Below are 22,499 nucleotides of genomic sequence, written 5' to 3' on the forward strand. Positions count from 1 at the left end.
TTATCAAAGCTCAGATGGATTTGCTGTAAATCAGTTTGATTCAAGCAATCAAACTGGACAATAGAGATAGTTTTCAGCTCTAGCAATGGGTGTCAGAACGCAGCATGTGAAAAGGGCTGATATTCTTCATGTACGGGTTTGATATCCACCCCGTGCACAGGCCTATTCCCAAACCACTGCTGCTAATTTTTTTGTCTTTTGAACTAGGTGCCAGTGGCTGATAAAACATACAGCATATCATCTTAATACAGCACTTACACTGTTTTTATTCCTCATTTTTAAGTTCCCCCAGAACATCAATTCTTTCCAATTGCTGGCCGAGAAGAAAGGAAAGTTCGATAGAGCACAAATTAGCATCGCTGCCCCTCTGCTGCCCGGGGGGGACTGCGAGTTTGGCCAGGGTGGCTCCACACGATTCACATGAGCGTCTCCTAGGCCAACGCGTACACGGGGGGGGAAATGGTCAGATCACAGAGTGATGGGCTAGGGCAGGAGGTGCTCTAAGAAGCTGAACATTTACTTTTGTTCTGGGTCTAATGAAATAATTTGGTATCCATTAGAGGGCAGCATTAGAACAAAAACTAAGCACAGCAAGGGAGGGATCCCCTGCAGAGACCAGCACCTTGGCGGAGGTAAACTTTCTCGATGCAGTAATATTTTCCAAGGGCAAAGCCAACGAGGGAGAAAGGGAAGCACTCATGGAGAAGATGGGAGCGAACCCTACTGTTAGGGGAAAGTACATAGGAGCAGCACAAGCCGTTCAGCTTTAGGGAGTTTTCAGTGCCCACGTTAACTCCCTCTACACTCCACTGTTTTTAGGGCTAAAGTAGAAATAATTCTGTTTTGTATTTTCCGGATGGCGTCTCTGATGGAATTGCAAAGAACTGTGAAACAGTGATCGGGTTTTGTTTCCTTAAAAAGTGCATCATCATGTACTGTGGGTTATACTAAAATCACTTCATTGGTCTAATTTTTATTTATTAGAAACAAATTGTTCTAGAACTAAAGCCAATTTTTAATGATCCAAAACAGAAATAAATGTTCTAGTCTATTAGCGTCCTATATGGAATAAATCAATATTAAAGCTAATTAACCCTTTTCAAAGGCATTCTGTCCCAGGTTTTTATTTAATGGTTCAGTGCTGCTTAAAGCATGGATCAAGCTGGATAAGCTCCATTTAAAAAATGGCCCATTTTGAAAACAGTTTAGCAGTTCACTATGACGAATATATTTATCAGGATAAACTTGACTTTTTTTCAACTGTATAAATAACAGACCAGGTTCCTTAAAAGATCTGATAATAAAACAGAGATTAAAGGCAACAGACAGATTTGTCCATTTAGCAATATTATCACATTATAGTAACTGATTTAATTGATTGCTTTAAAAAAGAAACATTTATCCATAGATATATTTTCAATCTTTGCTTTTGAAGATATTCCTAAGGGAGAGGGAATCTCCATATAAGACATTTCATTCTAGGTCATATGTGAAATGCAAACCTATGATGTGTCCTTTTTGGAAGAAGCCATGATTTTTTAATAGTGTTCAAACACATAGTGCAAAGCGCGCACCTTTGAGGTATAAATGACTACTTTGACATATGAAACCCAATGAAAATTATATACATTATTTAAGGAACTCAACACTTCCCTTTTTGTTATACTAGCAAATCACAGAATGTATTTTAATATCAAGCTATTTTTGAGTTATAAAATAGATGATCTATTTGTACATGAATTAAATTCCTCACGGTACCAGGGAAATTAATTTGTGATGTTATGAAATTTTGATTAGCCTGCTGTAAAAATCAGAATTGTTTACCACAAGTAAAGAGTCTGGATTCTGACTCTTACAGTCCTTCCGAACAAATAATGAAATGAACTGGAGTGGGGGGTAAGGGGCAGAGTAATTTATGAAAACATGGTACACCATAATTTTGCCATTTTTCTGCAATAAGGATGGCGAATGATTCATGGGATAAAATGAAATATTTCTCACTGTCATTTCAATGGATCTAAGATTTACAGCTTCTTACTTAGATAGGAAAACTCTGTATGCATAAAAATGAATTGTAAATCAATTAATGATGGGGATGAAAAACAAAAAAAAATTGATTTTAAGGGAAGAAGAGAAAGTCTAACAAGCAACAAATTAAAAGGGAGAAGAAGCGGGTATTTACTCTAAGACCTTTGAAGGAAGGAGGTTGTGAGAGGGAGCTGCTCGCTTAAAAGAGGGCATTAAGGTCAGGTTAAAGAAAAGTGATATGTTGATCCGAGCTCATTACATTTAGATTGCTTAGACAGACACAAGAAGGTAGCTTTTAAAGCAAAATCAGATATGCCTGCATTGGATTTTTAAAAATCACAAAAAAGTTAGACCCAGCATTACAGTATAAGATTAAAACAAAGAAATCCTGACTATAAAAAACACAGCCTCCAATTCAAGATTCTCCTTAACCAAAACTATTTTTTATAGGTATCAGGGCCACAAAACGAAAAAAAATTTTTTTACACCTCCCAACTCCTTGAGACACCACACTGAAGGAAAGCTATCAGGGGCCACTGAAGAAGTGAACCTGGACTCCATAGGAGCCACTGTACCTGGACAATGAGAGCAGTCACTCTGCTTCAGACCGAAACCGTGGGCTCGAGTGGCTCCGAAGCTGGTGGAACCAGCTGTACCATGTGCCGGGCTCCAATATCCCAGGTGGGTAGGGTGAGCCTCAATCCCCCCATCTCTTCCGCTGAAACATGATATGTTGTCTACGACTGGAAGAGGCATGCCTCAGCTTCCAGTTTCAAGCAACTCCAAGGTGAATGCAGTTAACTAACAGGGAACCGGTGGCAGGGTGTGCTAAGCAATGCGATGCAATGCCAGATGTGGAGAACAAAGATGGCCTTGATGGTTCTGCTAAAGTAGTTTTGCTTAGATCAAATAAATCTTATTATTCTGGATCAGGTGTTTAACAAAATGCAAAGATACTTACTGCTTTTTGCAGAGGACCCACAACCTTCTTTGCAAGGGATCTGCAGGACTATATCCCTGGTGTCATCACAGCTCACATACATCATGTTATGTGCATGCAGTTCACAAGTTTGGTAGCTAATTAGAGACCTAAACTACAAAGTACAAAATACAAAGGCACAAAAGGCTCATCAACTCCATCCCCTATACAGAGGGAGCCATATTAATTTAAAACTTCTGTTGTGCCCTTCCTTCATAAGTCAAATATCATCAGGTGAAATCTGACACCAGTGATAATGCGGTGTTGACAAAGACTGCAAATATTGGTGTTAGCATCCATTTCCTGTTATCATAAATTGTATACATTTCAAAAACTGGGAGCAATCTCTTTTGACAAATTTTATGTTGACAAATTTTAAAGTGCTATAAAATTTGATAAGCTAGATCAATGAACAATGTTTTAAGCTGCTATATATTTTTTTCCAGGCACTGAACAAACAGGTCATTGTTACAGGTCTATAAGGGGGCCACGGCTGAGGTATTCTATGCAATTTCAAAGGAACTTCAGAGGCTCACACGTGCCTTTGAGCACACAAAACCAGGAGGCAGTGCACCGAAGCCACAGATGGAACGGATGCTCCACGTACATGTGTAAATTAAAACCTATAAAATAGCACGGGCATTATAAAACTTGTGTTAAAACTGATAACAGCTTTACTGATTTACTGACAATGAAAATATATAGCATTTTTTCTGTCAGAGCATTTATCAACACTTGGCAACCCTGTACTAACTTGACATGTGAGATGATCAAAATGGATTATGTAATCTTTCCCATTCATTTCTATTGATTTTAGTTATGATAAAATTCATCAGTGTGCCCGGGAACCCTCAGGCTGAAAGGCTCTAGGAGACAAAAAAAAAAAAGGAAAGGAAAAAAAGAATTCAGCTGAGTTGTAATATGACGAATGTGAATTTAGAATAGGATTGCACAAATACAGAAGTCGTGCCCTAAAGGCTCCAGCAACAAATTAATACAAATAATCCTGGCGGTCTCATAAAATTACATCTCTCTATGCAGAAATTTACTTTTGAGATCAAATTGCAAAATTTCAAGCTAAAAGAATTAATGTGTGGGTGCCATTAAAAACATAGTTTGTGAAAACATTTTCAAACTTTTTTTCAACAGTAATCAAAGTTATTTCCCTGACTGTAAGTAACATCAAAATGCCAGCAAATGGACCATTTTAATCAGTTTTATTGATTCATGCTTTCAGTTCTTATTCCGTTAAAAACAAGGCACATTAAATACATCCTCTTATTGCTCTATAAATGCATGCAGCTCATTCCGTATATCAAAAGTAATAAATAATGGCGATAAAACACCAAGACAGTTATAAAAATGACAACCCAGCCTCAAACATAGTATTTAACAGTCCAATCTAGAACAATAACCCAACACGATACATAAAAGAGCCACATATTAAAAACATGCAGTGTGTCTATCCACTTCGGTACTGGGCTTATACTTGATCTTCTTTAAAAACAACAGTAGGGCTTTTTTATTCCCTAAAAAGGGTTGACATAATGCAAAACAGTGCAAGTTACAGCGTCACTGATGTCAATATTATTACATTCATAGGCCAAAAATCTTTACAAATACATAAAAAAGAAGGAAAAAAGGTCAGGGATCATTCTTACAGTACGTTTAGTAAGAGTCAGAATGAAATTGTCATTGTACAAAAGAGAAAGCTACATAACTTGAAAAAGACAAAACAAAGCTAGAAACTAAAGCACAATAAGGGGCATGCATTTAATAGCAGAAACTCTAAAGTTACACTCAGAGTAAACTGATTGAAGCAAGAATTCTGCCAACAGCATGATGGATATGAGGCAGGCCACCTTGGCTTAACGAATAATCCAGCATGATCACTACTGTTATGACTGTGGTCGGGCTATTTAAAGGAGCATCCAGCTTTCCACCACAGCTGGGGGTTCCGTCACCCGGATCCCCTGAAAGGCTCTTGAAAGAAATCACTTGATTGATAAAAGACAATCTCTGCGCGCACACACCCCAGCGCCACCCCGACAGTATCATCTACATCACAGTTATATGAAAAGGGGAAAAAAGTTCTTTTGCACTTCAAGCAGGATTTGAAGGGGCTCATCCCCCCGCTTTTCTCCTTTTCTGAAATCAGGTAAAGAAGCTGTGCAGGTTTAATTAAGAACTTACACAAAAATGTGGGGGTGATTTATTCACAGTGAAGACTTGGAACCAGCTCGTTTCCAAGACGAGGCTCTGGGATCGATGAAGGAGCGTATGTTTTAGAATTAGCAGATTTTAAGCAAAAGCAAATATGCTCAAAAGAAGAAAAGTGTGCTTTTCTTTGTCCTTAAAGGAACTTCACTCATAGCAAAGCGTGCACAAACAAGGCCTGTGCTACAAACACAGCTCTGCCCAGGCCAGTCAGGTCTTGAGCGGGGTCCCTACTGCAATGGATTCAGGGAGAATACAAGTCATCCTCATCGCCTCTAACTAGAGAGAGAGAGAGAGAGAGAGAGAGGGAGAGAGGGAGCACAAATGTACAGTGTTGTGGCACATCATCTGTAATGTGTTTAAGGACAGCTCTTCTATCTATTAAGGGTCACTGGATGCTAAACAGTGACATTTATTGTCCTGATAGAAAAACACTAAATTACAAAGCCACAAGCTTCCATTATTTAAAAAAATAAAATAGCCAGTGTAAAAAATTCACACTTTGAAAGAAAAACTTCACAGTGGTACCTGGGAGCATCCCTTTCTCTGTTTTAAGTTTTCCTTTTGAAGTGCTAAGGCTTCAACAGCCTTTAAAAACAAAAGGAGCTAAGATGCTACCTTAACTGTTTATTTCAGAGGTGAGGTGGGTGCTTAAGTGAGTGAATTTCCAGTGTTTATATTATGACATCCAGGCTCATACCCCACTCGAATGAGGCATAAAGGTATTCTACAATGTTGGCATAAACAGAAATGGCAGCACAAAAGTGTTTTATGCACCAGTTTAAAAAACTAAGACTTTAAGTCTGTGCAATGAAAACGTGACACTAAATAAAGGGCTAGATTTCCTATTACATACACAACCTGATCTCGAGACACAAAAAGTAAGTAGTTAACCTCACAAGAGGAGGCACAATAAATAAATATTCAGATGACTGGCTAAAATGCCATCAAAATATTGGGAAAGCACAGCAAAATGGCCCTTTAAATTCAATCCATTATTTGTTAAATGCAATTCAAATTGATTCTTGTTTGTGCTTTGTGTCTCTAGGTGTGTGTGAGCTGGGGGACAATGTGTGTGAGTGTAGTGTGTGGTTTTATTTTATTATTTTTCTTTTGGTTGATTGAGAACTTTTCCACTGAGTACAGAATGAAAGAGGCTGTATAGTAACCAAAAGGAACTTGAGTGTTATGCCTTTTTACAAATAATTATAAATAAAGTTACTAAAGGGCTATTTCTATCCTTGTGGCTATCTGTTCACAAATACTTGCTCCGCACCCCCCCCCCAAAGGATTCAATAAACGAAGCACAAGAGGTCATATTTGACAATATCACATGCTCTGAGATTTAAAATTTAGGGATTAAAAATTATGCTATCACATGTAGATCTTTAATAAACACAGGTTTTTAACCCTTAACGGTATTACTACTGTAAAGGTTTAAGAAATTTCGTCTCATCCCATGACACCCAACTTATTACTGAAATTCTGGTTTTAAAATAAAGAAAGCAAGGATCTTCTTGGCAACTATAATAGTCAAAGAAAAACCAGCAGTGACTGAGGGGGAAAAAACGAATTGCTGAGATGAAACTATCACTGTAACTCCCAGAAATGTCAATGCTATCCTTATCTTACACCTGTGATTCTGGAAGCTCTGAGTTTCTCTCTCAGCCTCGCTCCTGTCACCGGATCTGGATGCTGTCCTCCCTCGCCGGTTCTGCCAGTCGTGCTCCAGATGTAAACCGGTACCACGGTCTGCACGAGGAAGGCAGCCCAGCTGGAGGAAGGAGGGGCTGAGAGGTCTCCAGAAACTATCCTTTTAACAGGTCACTCCTAGCTCCATTTCTTTTAAGAACAAATACTATCTACAAGCCTAATGTCCAGAGCTTTGTGTTTGCCACAAAATTTTTCCAGCTGCTTTTTTCAATTTCAGCCAAAATATTCTGCCTCTAGAATTGAATTAGAATAAATGAACAAATACACAAAAAGGGAGCATGTCCAGTCTAACAGGTCACAAAATGGACACAAAACAGTAATCAGGGTGCATGGGAAATGAGAAAAAAGATAAAATACACTTTTTAGAAGCTAGAGTGAATGGCAAATACAAATAAAGGGTATACATCAACATCCTAAAGCTTTGGAATGTTTCCCAGTGTTAAAAAAAAGAAGAAGAAGAAAAAGAAGCTATCCATCTCTACTATTTTGGAGTGTTGTATTTTGTAACTGTCGTTACATGACGATTTGTTCTTCCCATGTTTGTTGGCCAAGGATTTACTGCTCACACTCACAATCCTCCACAACTTCGGTCCACGGGAATGGGAACCCTCCCTTCCAGGTTCTCCTCTGCGGTTTTCATCAGTATCGCCAGCCGGCTTCCAGACACCCTTCCTTTCTGAATAGCACTCATCAGCTAAAAGAGAAAACATGCAACAGATGCAGAAGGCAGGCTGGCTTAGTCCCTTCTTCACGGTGGTTTAAGTGTCCCCTTTGCAGCAGGCAGAGGCCATTAAATGCTCTATCAAAAGCCCTAAAAGGTCCTACAGCTCACACAGGAAGAGGGAAACTGCTGAGCATTTCAGACCTGGGGGGAGGGCAGGCACTCCTCCACTGCTGTCAAAGCCACGCCCCCTCGCAAAACTGCCTGCCTTTCAATGCAAACCGAATACATCACTGTTTTGCCCCTTCATGTGCTCAGGGGACATATTTTTTTGAGCAACTCAAATATTGGATCTTGAGTTCCATTTAAAAATCTTAAAAATGAATCTCAGGGATTGAACAAAGGCAAACCATGATCTATATTTAACGACTCTCTTTTTAATGTTACTGTACTTGACAACTTCAAGTCCCCTAAATCCAAATTCCTTAAAGACTTGATAGAGTAATTTACATTTAAGTCCTTGAAAATGGACCCAGAGATCCACCTTCAGAATTAAAAGCACTCCGCAGCTGAGATTTTAGCTAATTCATTTTTATCCAATGGATAAAATCAGAATTAGTCTTGAAATTACATGCAGTCAGCGGGCAAAGGCCTTTAATCTTGAAGGCACTTTGCAATTATGAGTGTGGGGATTTTTTTTTCCTTCTCAAGTTTATGTGGTTTTAACTATTTGCTTTTCTTGATATCCCTTCCCCAATCTTTTATTTATTTATTTAAAAAAGAACTGATTTAGCATTTTTTTTTTTCCCCGAAGTATTTTTGGGAGTTATAGTTTTTAGCTTAGGAGATAATTTTTTTAAATGGCTCTGAATAAGAATCAGAGGCATCTGCCAAGGTGCAGGATCAGAATTTCATGACCTTATTAAAAGCTGTTTCACAAGCTATTGCTTATTAGAGACTGACTCCTACACGCAGAAGTGGCATTAGAGCCCAAACCTAAAAATAAGTCATTCAACCATGTGATACCTATAGTGATCCTTCCAGGAGGATTATTGAGAAACCAAATCTATACTGACAAGGGTGTTTAATGAGGTAAACATGGGCTCTTAATCTTGAGAAAAAAATATTGTATAAAAAGAAAAAACCTGAAAACATACTTTACATATGACAAATGATGTAACATAGAGAATGCTGACATCTAAAGACAGAACAATTTATTGTCTGTTGTTTTGTCTCTGATTCCATGAGAGCATCAAAGTACCAGAGCTAACAAATCTGATAGAGTGAGGTCTTTTTCTTTATCCATGAACATTATATAATGTCCCAACCTTTAAAAATTCAAAGTTTCTTTAAACATTACATGTATCTTGAAATCATATTACAAGAAAAAGAATATTTGGGTGTGAATATATTTCATGAGAAATACGATCAGCATTTTTTAAGTTGAAAATTGCACTCTGTATGTGTACTTAGTAGAGGTATGAATAGTCTCTTTCACTAAGAATTGGACAAAAAATAGAAATAATTATTAAAAACTGTACAAGAAAACCTGCAGATGGTTTAAATTACTTTGTATGTGTTTAACTCTACTGCATTCAAGAAAACTACTTAAAATCCAAATCACACAGCATATCCCTAAAATTAGATTCTTACTGTTTCTAAAACCCTAGGTCTTCCAACCCTAAATACTGTTGTTTATTTACAACACATGAAATGAAATATAAATTATTTCTTTGAAGTTTTCTAAAATCCTGAGACAAACAATAAAATATTCTTAGAAAAAACAAACTAGACAAAAATGCACTAAATGGTTTCTAATTGCCAAGCATAAATCTTAAACTCAATTTAAAATGGGCACTTAGTTAAACCGTAAGCTAAAGAACTAAACATTCTTTTTTGTAATGCTGGACACAACCTGTGAAAATTTTCTGCATTTAGATTCAACAATGCTCTTATCTGCAGCTCATCTCCAGAGAGACAATTACCATTTCCTTTGCCTTGATCTTGTTTGTTTAACTTGACACAGTGAAGAAAGGGCTGACATTGACCAAAATCCCCAGCATTAATTTATTTCATGTTCAGCATTCATCATTGCCATGGTGCAAGCAAGACCTGGCATTCATTTGAAATACCTGCCCAAGAAGCACTACAGAAAAAAATCTGGCTGCTTGGAAACCAATACATTCTTCATGTGATTGGAGTCCTATGGACAGCCACAATAATGTATGGGTTTGTTCAATTTCCCTCTTTAGAGGAATGATGTGCAGCATCCAGTTTGAAGTTAAAGTAACACAATGTATTTCCTTCATGATTACGATTAAACAACTGAGCCTTGAGTAAGTAAAAATAGCAACGCCTGAAATATATGGTCTTGACCCAGAATGCATATCCCCCTTCTTTTGTTTTTTAGGCTCTTTATGATGTCAGAATATAAGAATTACATTTCAGGTTCTAAAGTGAATATGATTCTCAAATGAATGCAACTGTAATTTCTAAAACTTTTTCCTTAAAAAATTACTTTCCACGTTAGAAATATTGTGCTACCTCTTTGAAGCAGATCAAGTGTGGTGCTCCATGGTACCTCTTCAAAAGGCATACTTCTTATTCACCCCTTTAAGCCATAATTAACTTGAACTTAATCTAAATTACCCACCACAACAGAGTATTGTCTTATAAAAAGGAAGGAGAACATGCCCCACATAGAGCCTTATCCTTGAGGGCAGACATATCAGCCTTGGGTGGCTTCAAGTTCTCTTCCTCAGAATGAAGTGACAACTGTGTGGACTTCAAACTCTATTGTTGAACAACCCCTGACAACCAAAAGATAAAAAGCAAATACACTTGTTTCCCTTCAGTACAACTCACCTGCAAAAATTCATTGAGTTCAACTTGTCCATTTTTGTTCAAATCTACTTCATTCAAAATTTCATGTAGTGTATATTCATCCATTTGGACATTGATACTCTAAATAAAAGCACAAAATAAAAAGGGTTAACTAAAAATTATGAAAAGCCTTTTAATAATGTTATCAACTTTTCAAAAATTAAGAGAAATATTACCCATAGAAATCACTAGGTAAGAAAAAATTATCTAATATAATCTTTACATTCTTTTGTTATCCAAGATATTGAATCAAAAAAATATTACCTCTAATACACGCTGAACATCCACAATAGTAATAAAGCCTTTGTGGTCTCTATCAAACTTAAGAAATCTCTTCTTGTACCTGGAATACAACATTGAATAATGGGAAAATGTACTTATATAGGTGAAGGAAAAAGAGAAATAGAAACTTATTAGAAGTACCTGTCAATGTCTGAAGGCAGCAGGCTAATTTCTGAGCGATCTGTTAACTGTTCTGATCGAGATTTATAGCCCATTTCATAATACAGAAACTTCTTGGCTGTTTCAAGTTCTTCCTAAAACACAGATACACACAAAGTTCAAAGATTTATAGAAAGATTTATAGATTTTTTTTCTTGTGGTTTTCTAAAAAGAAGCTGGCTCATCCTCACTTATCTGACCAGCCCACCTTTTTATTTCTTCCAGTTTTATTGAAGTGTAACTTATATTCAATAAAATCCACCCATTTTAGGTACATAGTTTGATGTATACTCTACCATGATCAAGATATAGAACATTTCCATCACCCTAAAGGCTTCCTTCTGCCCATTTGGGAGTTCATCTCTTCCCCAGACAACCACTGATCTGTTTTTTGTCACCAGAGTTTTGCCTTTTCTAGAATTTCACATACAAGGGTTCATACAGTAGGTAGCCTTTTTTGTGTTTGACGGCTTCTACAGCATGTTTCAAAGGTTCATTCGTGTTGTTGCAAGTTTTAATATTTTGTTTTCTTTTAATGCTGAATATTCTTCCACTAGCAAAATCTACAGGACCAAATCCTTGTGGTTTTGGTGACCAAAAAAAAGCAATTAAAGGTGAAGAAGATATCTGGGACTTAACAACTACTTACACCATGACAGGCATCATGAGATTAGCTCTTCTGAAATTCTGTCACTAGGATTCCGACAGTTGGGTGGAAGTTACATATTAATGAGAAGAACCAAGCTGTCCTGACCGGTTCTTCTTCCTGTTCTCAACGTCCCAACCTCAGTTAATACTATTGCTGAGAACACTGTCATTCTTAGTTTTCATCATGACTCTACTGTACTGTGGACTGTTCACAAACACCGCTTTCTTCCCTTCATGTATATATAGTATATACCCCTCCCCCATAAGTATGCTTCTCCACCCCACTGATGTGAGCTTGGGCATATGATTAACTTCAGCCAATAGACATGAATAGGTGCGATATATGCCACTTTCGAGTAAAAGCTTAGAAGCAACTGCACAACTTTGCTCCACCTTTCAAGCTTCTTTCTCTGCCATGAGAACGACATAAATCAGAGAGATCAGAAGATAACCTGGAATACGGAGAAGAGCCACAGCACCTAACACGCCGCCTTCATGTAGTACAAATGAGAGGTAAGTGCTTGCCTTGGTAAACCAGTAAGATTTTGAAGTTTGTTATATCGCATAATCTAGAGAAAGCTCACTGATACAGGTCTTGGATTCCCGCCTTCCCATCAAAGGATCTTATGTAGGTGACAAGGGCCTTTGCTCCTTTTTCTTAAGAAGACAAACTATTTTTCTGAGATTATGCCCTTCCTACTTTCCTTTCTCTTAGGAGAAATTATATATATATATATATAATATATCATAGCAAAATAGCAAAATATCTATAGCATATATATAAAATTAGAAATGCTAAAATATCTCAGCTAATATATGTACATAAAATATACAATATACTATATATTATCAAAATATACTATATATGATATATCATACATACATATACACACACACGATATATAAGGTATATATAAAACTTGTCTGTGAAGTCACAGAAGGCATTCTTCACTGGCATATTACTCTCTTCAAACAATACTTTTCATTGTGCCGAGTTTACCCAGTCATGCTCTACAAAACTCACTCAAGATTCATTTCCCTGGAAATAGCATCTCCAATGCTTCCCTCCAAGAACAAGCTCTTCTTTGGTTCATCTCCCTTCACCATCTATGTAATTTATCCTTCCTCCATCAAGCAAGGAAAATGGGATTTCAAATTTAGAAGGGATTTACCCCCGGAATTCACCCAATGTACCTCCCGAGCCCCACATTTTCTTTACAACATTCCAAAAATGGAAGCATGAGGTCTCCATCTAAAGAATTCTAAAAACAGAGTGATAACTCAGTTCCACTGAAAGTCGTCCATATAGGGATGGCTCCAGTTGCTAAAAAGTTTTATGCTGAGATTAAGCCATCTCTTTGCAATTCCTCCAATTTGTTTGGGATTAGCAAGTACCTAGAAAAGAGTAACTACCAGCTTCATCAATCTAGAGAGATGATTTCTATTAATGCAGCTTAAGACTGCAATCGCACTGGGGGTAGCCATGATCCACAGTTAACTGCTATGCATTCACAGGTAACAGAAACCATATTTCGTTTTTGCATGTGCTACTGTTAAGCCTTGTCAAATCATGAATGGATGGAGCTGTTTTTCTACCTATTGCAAGGTTTGCCATTTATCTCTATTAAATTATACCTAATGCAATTTCACCCCTTGCTTCAACTTGTCATCAAACATTCACTCTCCAGTTTATTATTATCTGTACACCAAAGATGCATGCCATGAACATTGTAATCTCAAGGACAGAGTCCTCATGAAGGGCTTGTTACCTAAGACCTCTTCTGAGACCAACAGTGATCACTTGACCGATTACAAATCCACCAACTTTAAAAAAGATATCACATGGGGCTTCATAAAATGCTGTAGGGAATTCAAACACATTATGTCTATAACCTTTCCCCGATCTACAATCTTGTAAATCTTTATGAAAAGAAAATGAGATATCTGAAATGATTTTTTTCCTAAATAATTCCTTACTAGCTTCCAGTGATCACTACACTTATTGCTAAATGCTGATAAAATAAACTTAAAATGCCATAATCTAGAAAACCTTCCAAGAACAATGCTATGACCACCAGTTTTTAAGTTACAAACTACATTTTCCTCTCTTCTCCCTCTTTGGAATTTGGTGCTACATTTACGCATCTTCTGTCTTCTGGTTCTGTTCCTATTTGCCACAATATTTTAAAGCTCAACTGTGGTTAAATAAATTCCATCTGCAAATTCTCTGAGTACCCTGAGGTATAATTTTTCTGGGTTGGCATACAGTCATTTAGAGCAAACTTCTATTTGAATATCTATTTCCTCTTACCAATATTTATTTTTCTCTTTTCACGCTGAAAATCATTCTCCTGACCAAAAAGAAAAATAGAGAAACAATTTTGTATTAAACTATAATTTGAAAAGTTCTCCCTTTTCTCCAGCATTCAAGAATAAGGTGCCGGTCTCCTCCAGCAATAATCTAGGTGAGACCTCACTTGCATTCTTTCCCATTTTAAAAAGTTATATTTTATACCCTTAGCATTTTTTCCAACATTCAGCCAATCCCTGACACTATTTATATACATCCATATCATTCCTCGATACATTTTCATTGTGGAGCACTTCTCTTCCATCTGTTTTAAATTTATTGTTTATCAGCTTGCTTTTCTCAGTCACTCCATTTCTTCACTGGCTTCTTCCTCATTGAAGTCAATTTTGAAAGAATTTCTTTTTGTGAGATTCCCTCAATCTATTTAAGTGGTCTTCTCTTTAAAGTCTCTCAATAAAATGTATGCTCTGTCTGAAAGTTATAAAATCTCCTTACCAAATACTATGGCAGCATTTCCTAAAATACTTGCTAGGCAACACTAGTCTCCTTTTCCTTCAGCCCTTCCAAAACATGAGAGTTGAGTCTGTCTCCAAGTAAGTTCCCTTTGGGAGACTGACAATGAACATAAGCATTTTAAAGGTACCAAATTATCTATATTAAAGAAAATGGTTTCATTTCTTTAACTCAGAATTCTCCAAACGCTCTTGACCACGCAGTCATCTTTTGACTTAATTATACCTGGTGAGACACCGTTTGGCAGTCAGTGTTCCACTTTTAAATATCCCCAGCAACTCCTCTCTAGACAATCCCCGACACCCCCAGACACTGCCTTCCCTCCTCCCTAACTGGTTCTTTCAGATTGATTGAATTTGTTCTTGAATGACAGTTCTCTAAATCTCTCTCTAAATTTTGGAAAACATACACAAATTTCTGAGGTATATATGTGTTATAACTACTCAATTAGATTTCGAGATCCTTGAAACTATGAGCTATTTATCATTCCCCTAAAATATTTGGTATAATGCTCAGTATCCAAGTCACTCATGAAGTATTGACTGGCGAAAACCACCACAATTCATCTACAGAGAGTTATTTATCACTGTGTTCCTCTTTCACTTTTGCAGGTTAAATAATCCCAATGCTTTTAACCTTTTCTCAGAAGTCCAGCTTTCTAACCTTTAATTCTTTTTTTTCCCTTCTCTTTTGTTCTCTCCAGACTGTCCACAGACCTCATTAACACTCCAATGTCTCGGATACTGAGTAATAACTTTAGGTCTTTTATTTCTGTTACTTTGTTGAGGGGGATGGGGAATATTCCTGAGTACATAAATCTGCTCATAAAATGTGAACTGGGGTTAAACCTAGCTTCCTCGGGAGGGCCAAAACACACCAGTTTACAGAATTTTCTCCCTCCTCTCTACCTCCTACATCCTGAATTCCTGGCACAAAATATCTTCCTGCATATTCAAATCATTCCCACCATAATTTTTACAGGAACACATTATCCTTGGTCCTTCTATATGCTAAGAATGATTGGCAGGAACACAGGAGTAAGTTTTATTCTGGGTTGCCTCCATATATAGCTTTAGTTGATCAAACCAAAACTCAAAACAGGAAGAGCTATAATAAACCAGTCCCAGCAAAGCAGAGGCAGAAGGCAGGGTGGGGAAAGCGGGCGCCCTAGGATCAGAATGCGGCTTTCAGCCCCAACTGCCCGACTTACTGTTGCGTGAACCTGACCGGGACTTGCTCCCTGAGCCTATCTCCTCAGCTATCAAAGTGGGGGAAAGGGTTATGCCTGACAGAGTTGGGGTCAAGGTTAAGGGGCTCTTTCAACTGGTAAATTCCACCAGAAGTATACTACATGCATTGCATTAAAATTACAAGATAATTTAAAAAATATATCTATATATTTTTTATTGATTTCAGAGAAAGGAAGGAAGAGGGAGAGATAGAAATATCAGTGCTGAGAGAGTCATTGATCCTCTGCCTCCTGCACGCCCCTACTGGGGCATGTGCCCTGACCGGGAATCGAATCATGATCTCCTGGATCATGGGTCGATGCTCATCCACTGAGCCATGCCGACCGGGCTACAAGAGAATTTTTAAAATGGAGGGCTGTGGTTTCACTCTAAGGACTCTGACTCTGATAGTCTAAAGACAACCATGAAATCTGCCCTTTTCTCCTACATTTCGCAGGTGACTCCAATATGTAACCATCTTTGGGAATCTACACCAGAATGAGAACAATTTAAGGACAGGACCTATGCCCAATCATCCCTTACACAGAAGACACAGCTGCTCAATAACGTTCATTCATTCATTCATTCATTCAATAGATACTTATGTAGGGCCGACTATATGTGCTGGGCACTGCATGTACAGAAACAAAACAGATCACGTCTTCTCCTTCAGGGAGCTTATTTCCTGAAGGAAGGCAGATAACAGATAAACATCTAAATATTTGGTATGTCAAATGGGAATAGATGCTAAAGAGAAAAATAAAGTAGGGGAAGGGGTAGAAGACATCATTCAGATGGGGGAAGGGGCTCCTCTTATTCAGCCCAGTTAAGGAAAGTCTCTCTGGAGCAGAGACCAGTGGGAAGTGAGGGAATGGGCCATGAGGATATCTAGGGAAGACCATTCCAGGCAGAGGCATCAGCAGGATGTGAATAAAGAAAAGCAACCTGGCCTGGGAGTTGGGAGGGAGTGTATGAATGGGAGGAAAGACCCGGGATCAGAAAGGTGGTGGCCAGATCAGGAAGGCCTTGTAAACCACTACAATGACTTTGGCTTTACTGTGAGTAAAAGAAAGGTGTTTTAGCAAAGGAATTGTTAACTACCAGTTCTAATCTTACTAAACCATTCAGCAGCATTTGATACAGGTTACTTTACTCCTCTTGAAATACTTTCTTCCTTCCCTATGATTACTACTCTCTCCTGAGTCTTCTCATACCTTCTCCAACCTCACTAGCTATAGCTTTCCCTTTCTCCTAGATTCTTTCTTTTCTCTCCAACTTCTAAATTCTGGAGTGCTCAGGGCTCAGTCTTTGGAATGCATGCTGTTATCTAAACACATGAACTCCCTGGATCTCATCCAGTCAGATGGCTTAAATACCAACTCAAACTTATATCTCTAGTCCAGACCTTCCCTCTGAACTTCAAACTGACATATCTGATGATCTGACTTATGTTTTAATAAAAGCACTGACGTTGTTCAAGCAGGGAGCCTGGTTTAGAGGAGGGAAGCTATTACAATAATCCATGTAAGAGATGCTGAATCAGGGTGAGAGCAGTTAAGTATGTTAAGAAAGGGTCGAATTCAGGCCACGATTTGAAGGTACATATGATGAGGTTTGCTAATGGACTTAGGTCAGGTTATGGTACCAAGATTTAGTCCTAATCAATCAAATATGGAATAGCTATTTATGACATGGTGAGATTGGTGGCAATGGCACTAGTAGTTTGGGGGAGGCAGAAGGAGATCCAAGAGAGAGGCCATTATGCACTAAATTGTGCCTCCAAATTTTGTAGGTTGAAGTCCTAACCCCCAATGTGATGGTATCTAGAGATGGAGCTTTTCAGGTGATAAGGTTTAGATGACCCTTGAGGGTAAGGTCCCCCCTCTCCCTATCTATCTCCTCTACATGAAGACACACCAAGAAGGCAGCTGTCTAAAAGCCAGGAAGAGTTCTCACCAGAACCCAACCATGCTGGCACCCTGCTCTCAGATTTCTAGCCTCCAGATTTGAGAAAAAATAAATGCGTGTTGTTGAAGCCACCCAGTCTATAGTGTTCTGTTGCAGCAGCCTGAGTAGGCTGAGACAGGCGCAGTTCCCGAAAGCAGCTCAAGGAGGAAGGAGGGATCAAGTGTGCGGATGCCGGGAATCAGCTGAGTAGGGGGGTGGGGAGTTAGCAGGTGCACTGAGCAACGGGGAGGGTTCTGGTGAGCGTGGCCAGAGCTGCTACCGCAGTGGGCAGCACAAGAGCTTTAATGGAATAGGTTCAAGAAAGACGAGGCAGGAACTGAACCAGTGAGCACAGAAAGTATTTTTTGAATGAATACATGAAAATGACTCTGCATGTCATAACAGTTTGGTTTAAAAACACACCTGAAGATTTTCTGTTTATCACAATAAGCCCAGGGCTGTATATGTGGGAATCTGAGCATCACTGGCTTTCTTTTTTTAATTTGGGTATAAATATAAAATTTCAAATGACACAAATCAATATGCATTTGGTGGGCAAGAGGCAAAACCAAAGGCAACTGGTTTCCTACCAAAGGCAAATTTGCAGGAGTGTGAATTTCACTGTAGATTACATTCTAAGAGTGTTTTCAATGAAAGCCAGAAAAGATCTACCCACAATCATTATCTTCTTTTTCAGGAATTATGACCATGAATTTGAAAGCATTTTTCTGTAAGCGTTCTTCCAGAAACAACCAACAAACTTTGATACAAGAATCTCTTTCCAGTTTCCTAAGACCTGGCCATACCCACGCCCCAACACAGAAATTGGCAAGAAATCTAAAGTCCCCACAAAAACTATGCTATCCTCTACTAACAGATCAAGGCAAGACATGTTGATAATGGTCATGATGATTTTAAAGACATCTATACAATACCTCTTTTTTAGAATCATCCCAATTCAGTTCTCTGCCCATCAGTTCAACAATCCTGGGTAGGGCTTCCTCCGCTGCCTGGACGTTTAGGAAGGCCAGGCGAGTGCGACGGGAAATCATATCCACTGCAGTGCAAGCATACTCCTTAATCCCATATTTCACCTGAACGTGAATTAAAGTAAATTATTAGTTTTTAAAAAAGAGGAAATAAAGTTTCACACAAAAAAAAATCATGCTTAGGAAAAGTGATATTTTCCTTTATAAACTCTGGTTCTGTAGCAGGCATGAGACAAATAATGACATCACCAAGCTCCTCATCTGCCTGCCAAGGGAGTTTTGGAAACTGAGACAAATTGGACAAGAGCTAATGCCTTCTTTCTGAATAGAACCTGGCACAAGCATGCAAACTGCCTCACTTCTCATTTACCATCCACAGTAATTGCATACCTATTTGCTTATACATAATATGGATGTCAATTTACATAGCTGAGTAGGCAAAGAACAAGTATTAAAAAGTTATGGTCACATCTGTTTAGGCTATCCAACGATTTTGGTCTCAGAGTAACCGGAAGACAGAACCTTGCCTTTAATCAATAAGCAAAGGCTTACTGGATACCTAGGTTTTAAGGTGAAGTGAATTATAAGTAAATATAAAGCATGGTCTCTGGTTTCATAAAATATGAAACCTTGATGAAAAACAAAGCTTAAATCTCTGAGAAGTTAAGTGTCAAATCAAGATATGTCATCAGGCAGCATATGAGTCATACGAGAGTTGCAAATTCACAAAAAAGTGAAGTGTGAACTAACAAGACTTGAGCTAGCTCTATGGAGGGGAAAGAAATCCTTTATTTTCTATTATTATTGTTACCATTATCAGTATCAACTTAGAGTTAAAATAAAAATTTATAAATGTGAAAAATCTGGGCTCAACAGAAATTTTACTACAGATTTTAGCTGACATATGTGCATTAAGACTTAGCTATATATTAATTTTTAAAGAAGATTAAAAAAAAAAAAGCCCACAGATGAATGGTATCCCATGCAGACAGGAGATTCCCACATGGCCATCCACATACCTCTGCTTCAATGTATGGAAACTCTGACACCAGACGCACTCCAACAATGGGCCACCTTTTTCCAGTCACACTTGCCATTTTGGCCACCTCAAAAGCCTTGTCACCATAGGTGGAGGCAAGATGCTGTGCCACCTAGCGAAACAAATCTGCATTAGGCCAGTACTTTGAGTATGAATAGCTTCTCGGTACAAAGCAAAAGAAGGTAGATGCCTATCTTGTCAGCGTTTCACAGCCTGTAACTAATAGTGCTGCGAGAGTACTAGATTTTGATTTTGTGGGAGGAAACCACTTGGGCCCGAGTGCTTAGGCCAGCACGAACTCGACGGCACATGCATCACTGTATCAGTGACTGATGAAGCTTCAGCTCCATTCTGCTCCGATGTCACTTCTGAAGAACAGCTTTCCTGATGTTTGTGACAGAAAAGATTTGGGATGCCCTGTCTGCTAGGAACAAAGCAAACAAACCCCAGATTTTAACAGAGAAACTAAAATGTGCATTGTTTTTTTAGGCAACTACAGCAAATAAGCCCCCTTTTCTCTTTTCTCCATTAGCTCACTTCCACAGCACACACACAGGAATGCCCAACATTCACTGCGTTCAGTGCCCCACGAAAGGAAATTCTAAATCAGGGCGGCCACACACTTTCTGTTACTGGTAATAGTGAGATTAGGTGAAGAGTGAGATGAGAAGGCGATGCACACCCACCTCACTTTCAAGTCCGTAATCCTGGACAAGCCTGATGTAGAGTGTGGGGCTCCAATCTCTGCCCCCTTGAAGAAAAAGTCCAACTGTTCTACTTGGTCCTGCTTTCAAATTATGAGCCTTGATAGCAGCATCTATGGTGTCTTCTGCCATAGATCGATAGGTTGTCCACTTTCCCCCTACAAATAAGTTGACAAACAATTCATTAGGTTACTAACCCTTATTTTTTTCATAATTTCATAAATTTTTTTCATTTATCAACTAATGAATAATAAACCCACCTGTTGTTTATAAGAAATATGGCAAAGTGGTGTGTTATACTTTACTCAGAACCATAAAAAAAAAAAAAAAAGCCTGTTGATTAGAGTTAAAAGAGATGCAGTGTGACCACTGAACTCAAGGTCCTATCTAAAGTTGTCTCAGGTAACAAGGTAACACCCATACCTGCTATAGTGACGAGGCCACTCTCACTGATATCCACAACATGATTTCGGGAGATGGACTGAGTATCTGCAGACTTGGGATCTGTAACAAGGGGACGAATACCGCTCCATGCTGCCAGGACATCCCCTCTTCTCACTGGGAAGGATCAATGAGGAGGGTTAAGAGGATTACTCAGAGACATCTCAACAAAACTATGAAATAGTTAATAAGCAGGAAAAAGTGCAGTAAGAGGAATACATGAGTATGCATTTTAAAAGGGAGAGAAAGCCCTTAAATGTAAGAACTGAGCAGATAAGTACAAGAAAAACTCAATTATTTTGTTACAAAAATAATCTCCATGACAAAAAAGAGCAAAAAACTTGAAAATCACGGATACTGGTACCAAAGAGGAAACAAAAGAAACAAATGCTAGCAACCGTTAGCTGGGACAATTTGAAGTAGTAAAAAAACAACAACAGAAAGCAGAAACAAAGTAAAAACAAACCAATAAACTTATGACTTATTGTATTTTCTCCTAGCATAGGTCTTGCTGTCTCTTCTCAGGGAAGACAAAGATCCTTAACCGAGCACTTACAGCAGGCCTCGTCTTGCCAAAGCACTTGGCATACACATTTCATCTCACTTAACCTCACGAAGTCCCATAGCATTGGTCATTATTATTCTCTCTGAACAGTTGAGAAAAAAGATTGGAAAAGTTTAACCAACTTGCCAAAAGCAAACATCTTATACATGATAGAGCATCATATTCTTACCCATTTAATAGCACTGTTGATTTCTGACAATTTCCATACTCTCTATTTCTTTTTTCATCCCATTATCTTTATAACTGCCACAAAAACAGGTATATGGTCTCCTCCCAATAGAGGTACATAATACTTGTGTTCTAGTGTATAGAAATTCTTTGAAAATTCAAGATACTATGAAATTTTTCTTTCTATCTCCGCCAAAACATAATTACATCATAATGCCAAAAATCTATGAAGTTTAAAACTGGACAGCAGTTGCACAGCACTCATTACTGTCCTAAAAAAATGGCAAAGAGTAGCCCAGTTGTGGTTTCGGTACACCCTAGGGGGCAAGGGCAAGAACTAAAGGCAGACTTTCAGAATATACTCTTCTTTATCCAGGTCAGCTTCAGGGGTGGCTCAGTTTTTTTCCTCTCCACTCTCCACATCAAGGAGCTGACCATGTGCACCAATTCAACACCTGCCTAATAATGCAGACTCTGGGGAGGTGACTGCTTACCTGGTCCTGTTGCACTTACTTTGATAAACTAGTTAATCCACCCCTGGGTAATAGAGAAATGCAATTTTGCTTTACCAATACTTGTGGTCATTCTCCACCTTACTCCCAGCCATTATCCACAGTGATAAAAAAAAACTGACTGTATATAGTCTTAAAAACATCAAGAAAATAGGAAAACTGGATATCCACATGTAAAAAATAAAGTTGGGCCCTTATTTTCCACTATATGCAAAAATTAACTCAAAATGGATCAAAGACCTATACATAAGAGCTAAAACTATAAAACATTTAGAAGAAAATATATGGGGAAAGATTCGTGACATTGGATTGGCAATGATTTCTTACATATGAAACCAAAGGCACCTGCTACACAAGAAAAAATAGATGAAATGGGCTTCATCAAAATTAAAAATGTTGGTACATTAAAATACATTATCAACAGAATGAAAAAACAAGCCATGTAATGGGAGAAAATATTTTCAAATCATATATGTGAAAAGGGGGTAATATCTAGAATATGCAAGAACTC

General features: G+C 38.2%; 1 protein-coding gene across 7 annotated transcripts in view; it reads right to left on the minus strand.

Moving 5' to 3' along the window:
* Window positions 1-4,207: 4,207 nt before the first annotated feature.
* GPD2 (glycerol-3-phosphate dehydrogenase 2) overlaps window positions 4,208-22,499 on the minus strand; it is a 132,886-nt gene continuing 114,594 nt past the window's right edge. For 5 of the 7 annotated variants that reach the window (XM_081142792.1, XM_081142791.1, XM_081142793.1 and 2 more), the window contains 8 exons: window positions 20,726-20,860; window positions 20,285-20,460; window positions 19,579-19,710; window positions 18,506-18,664; window positions 10,905-11,017; window positions 10,746-10,824; window positions 10,464-10,562; window positions 6,340-7,631 (listed from right to left, as the gene is read on the minus strand). In XM_081142792.1, coding sequence (XP_080998918.1) covers window positions 7,506-7,631; window positions 10,464-10,562; window positions 10,746-10,824; window positions 10,905-11,017; window positions 18,506-18,664; window positions 19,579-19,710; window positions 20,285-20,460; window positions 20,726-20,860 — 1,019 coding nt within the window. In that variant the 3' untranslated portion in view covers window positions 6,340-7,505. Of the gene's footprint in view, window positions 5,504-6,339; window positions 7,632-10,463; window positions 10,563-10,745; window positions 10,825-10,904; window positions 11,018-18,505; window positions 18,665-19,578; window positions 19,711-20,284; window positions 20,461-20,725; window positions 20,861-22,499 lie in introns of those variants that run through there. The other 2 variants (XM_081142796.1, XM_081142795.1) reach the window with 1 other exon arrangement.

The sequence above is a fragment of the Miniopterus schreibersii genome (assembly GCF_964146895.1).
Source record: "Miniopterus schreibersii genome assembly, chromosome: 7".
Taxonomy (NCBI): Eukaryota; Metazoa; Chordata; class Mammalia; order Chiroptera; family Miniopteridae; genus Miniopterus; species Miniopterus schreibersii.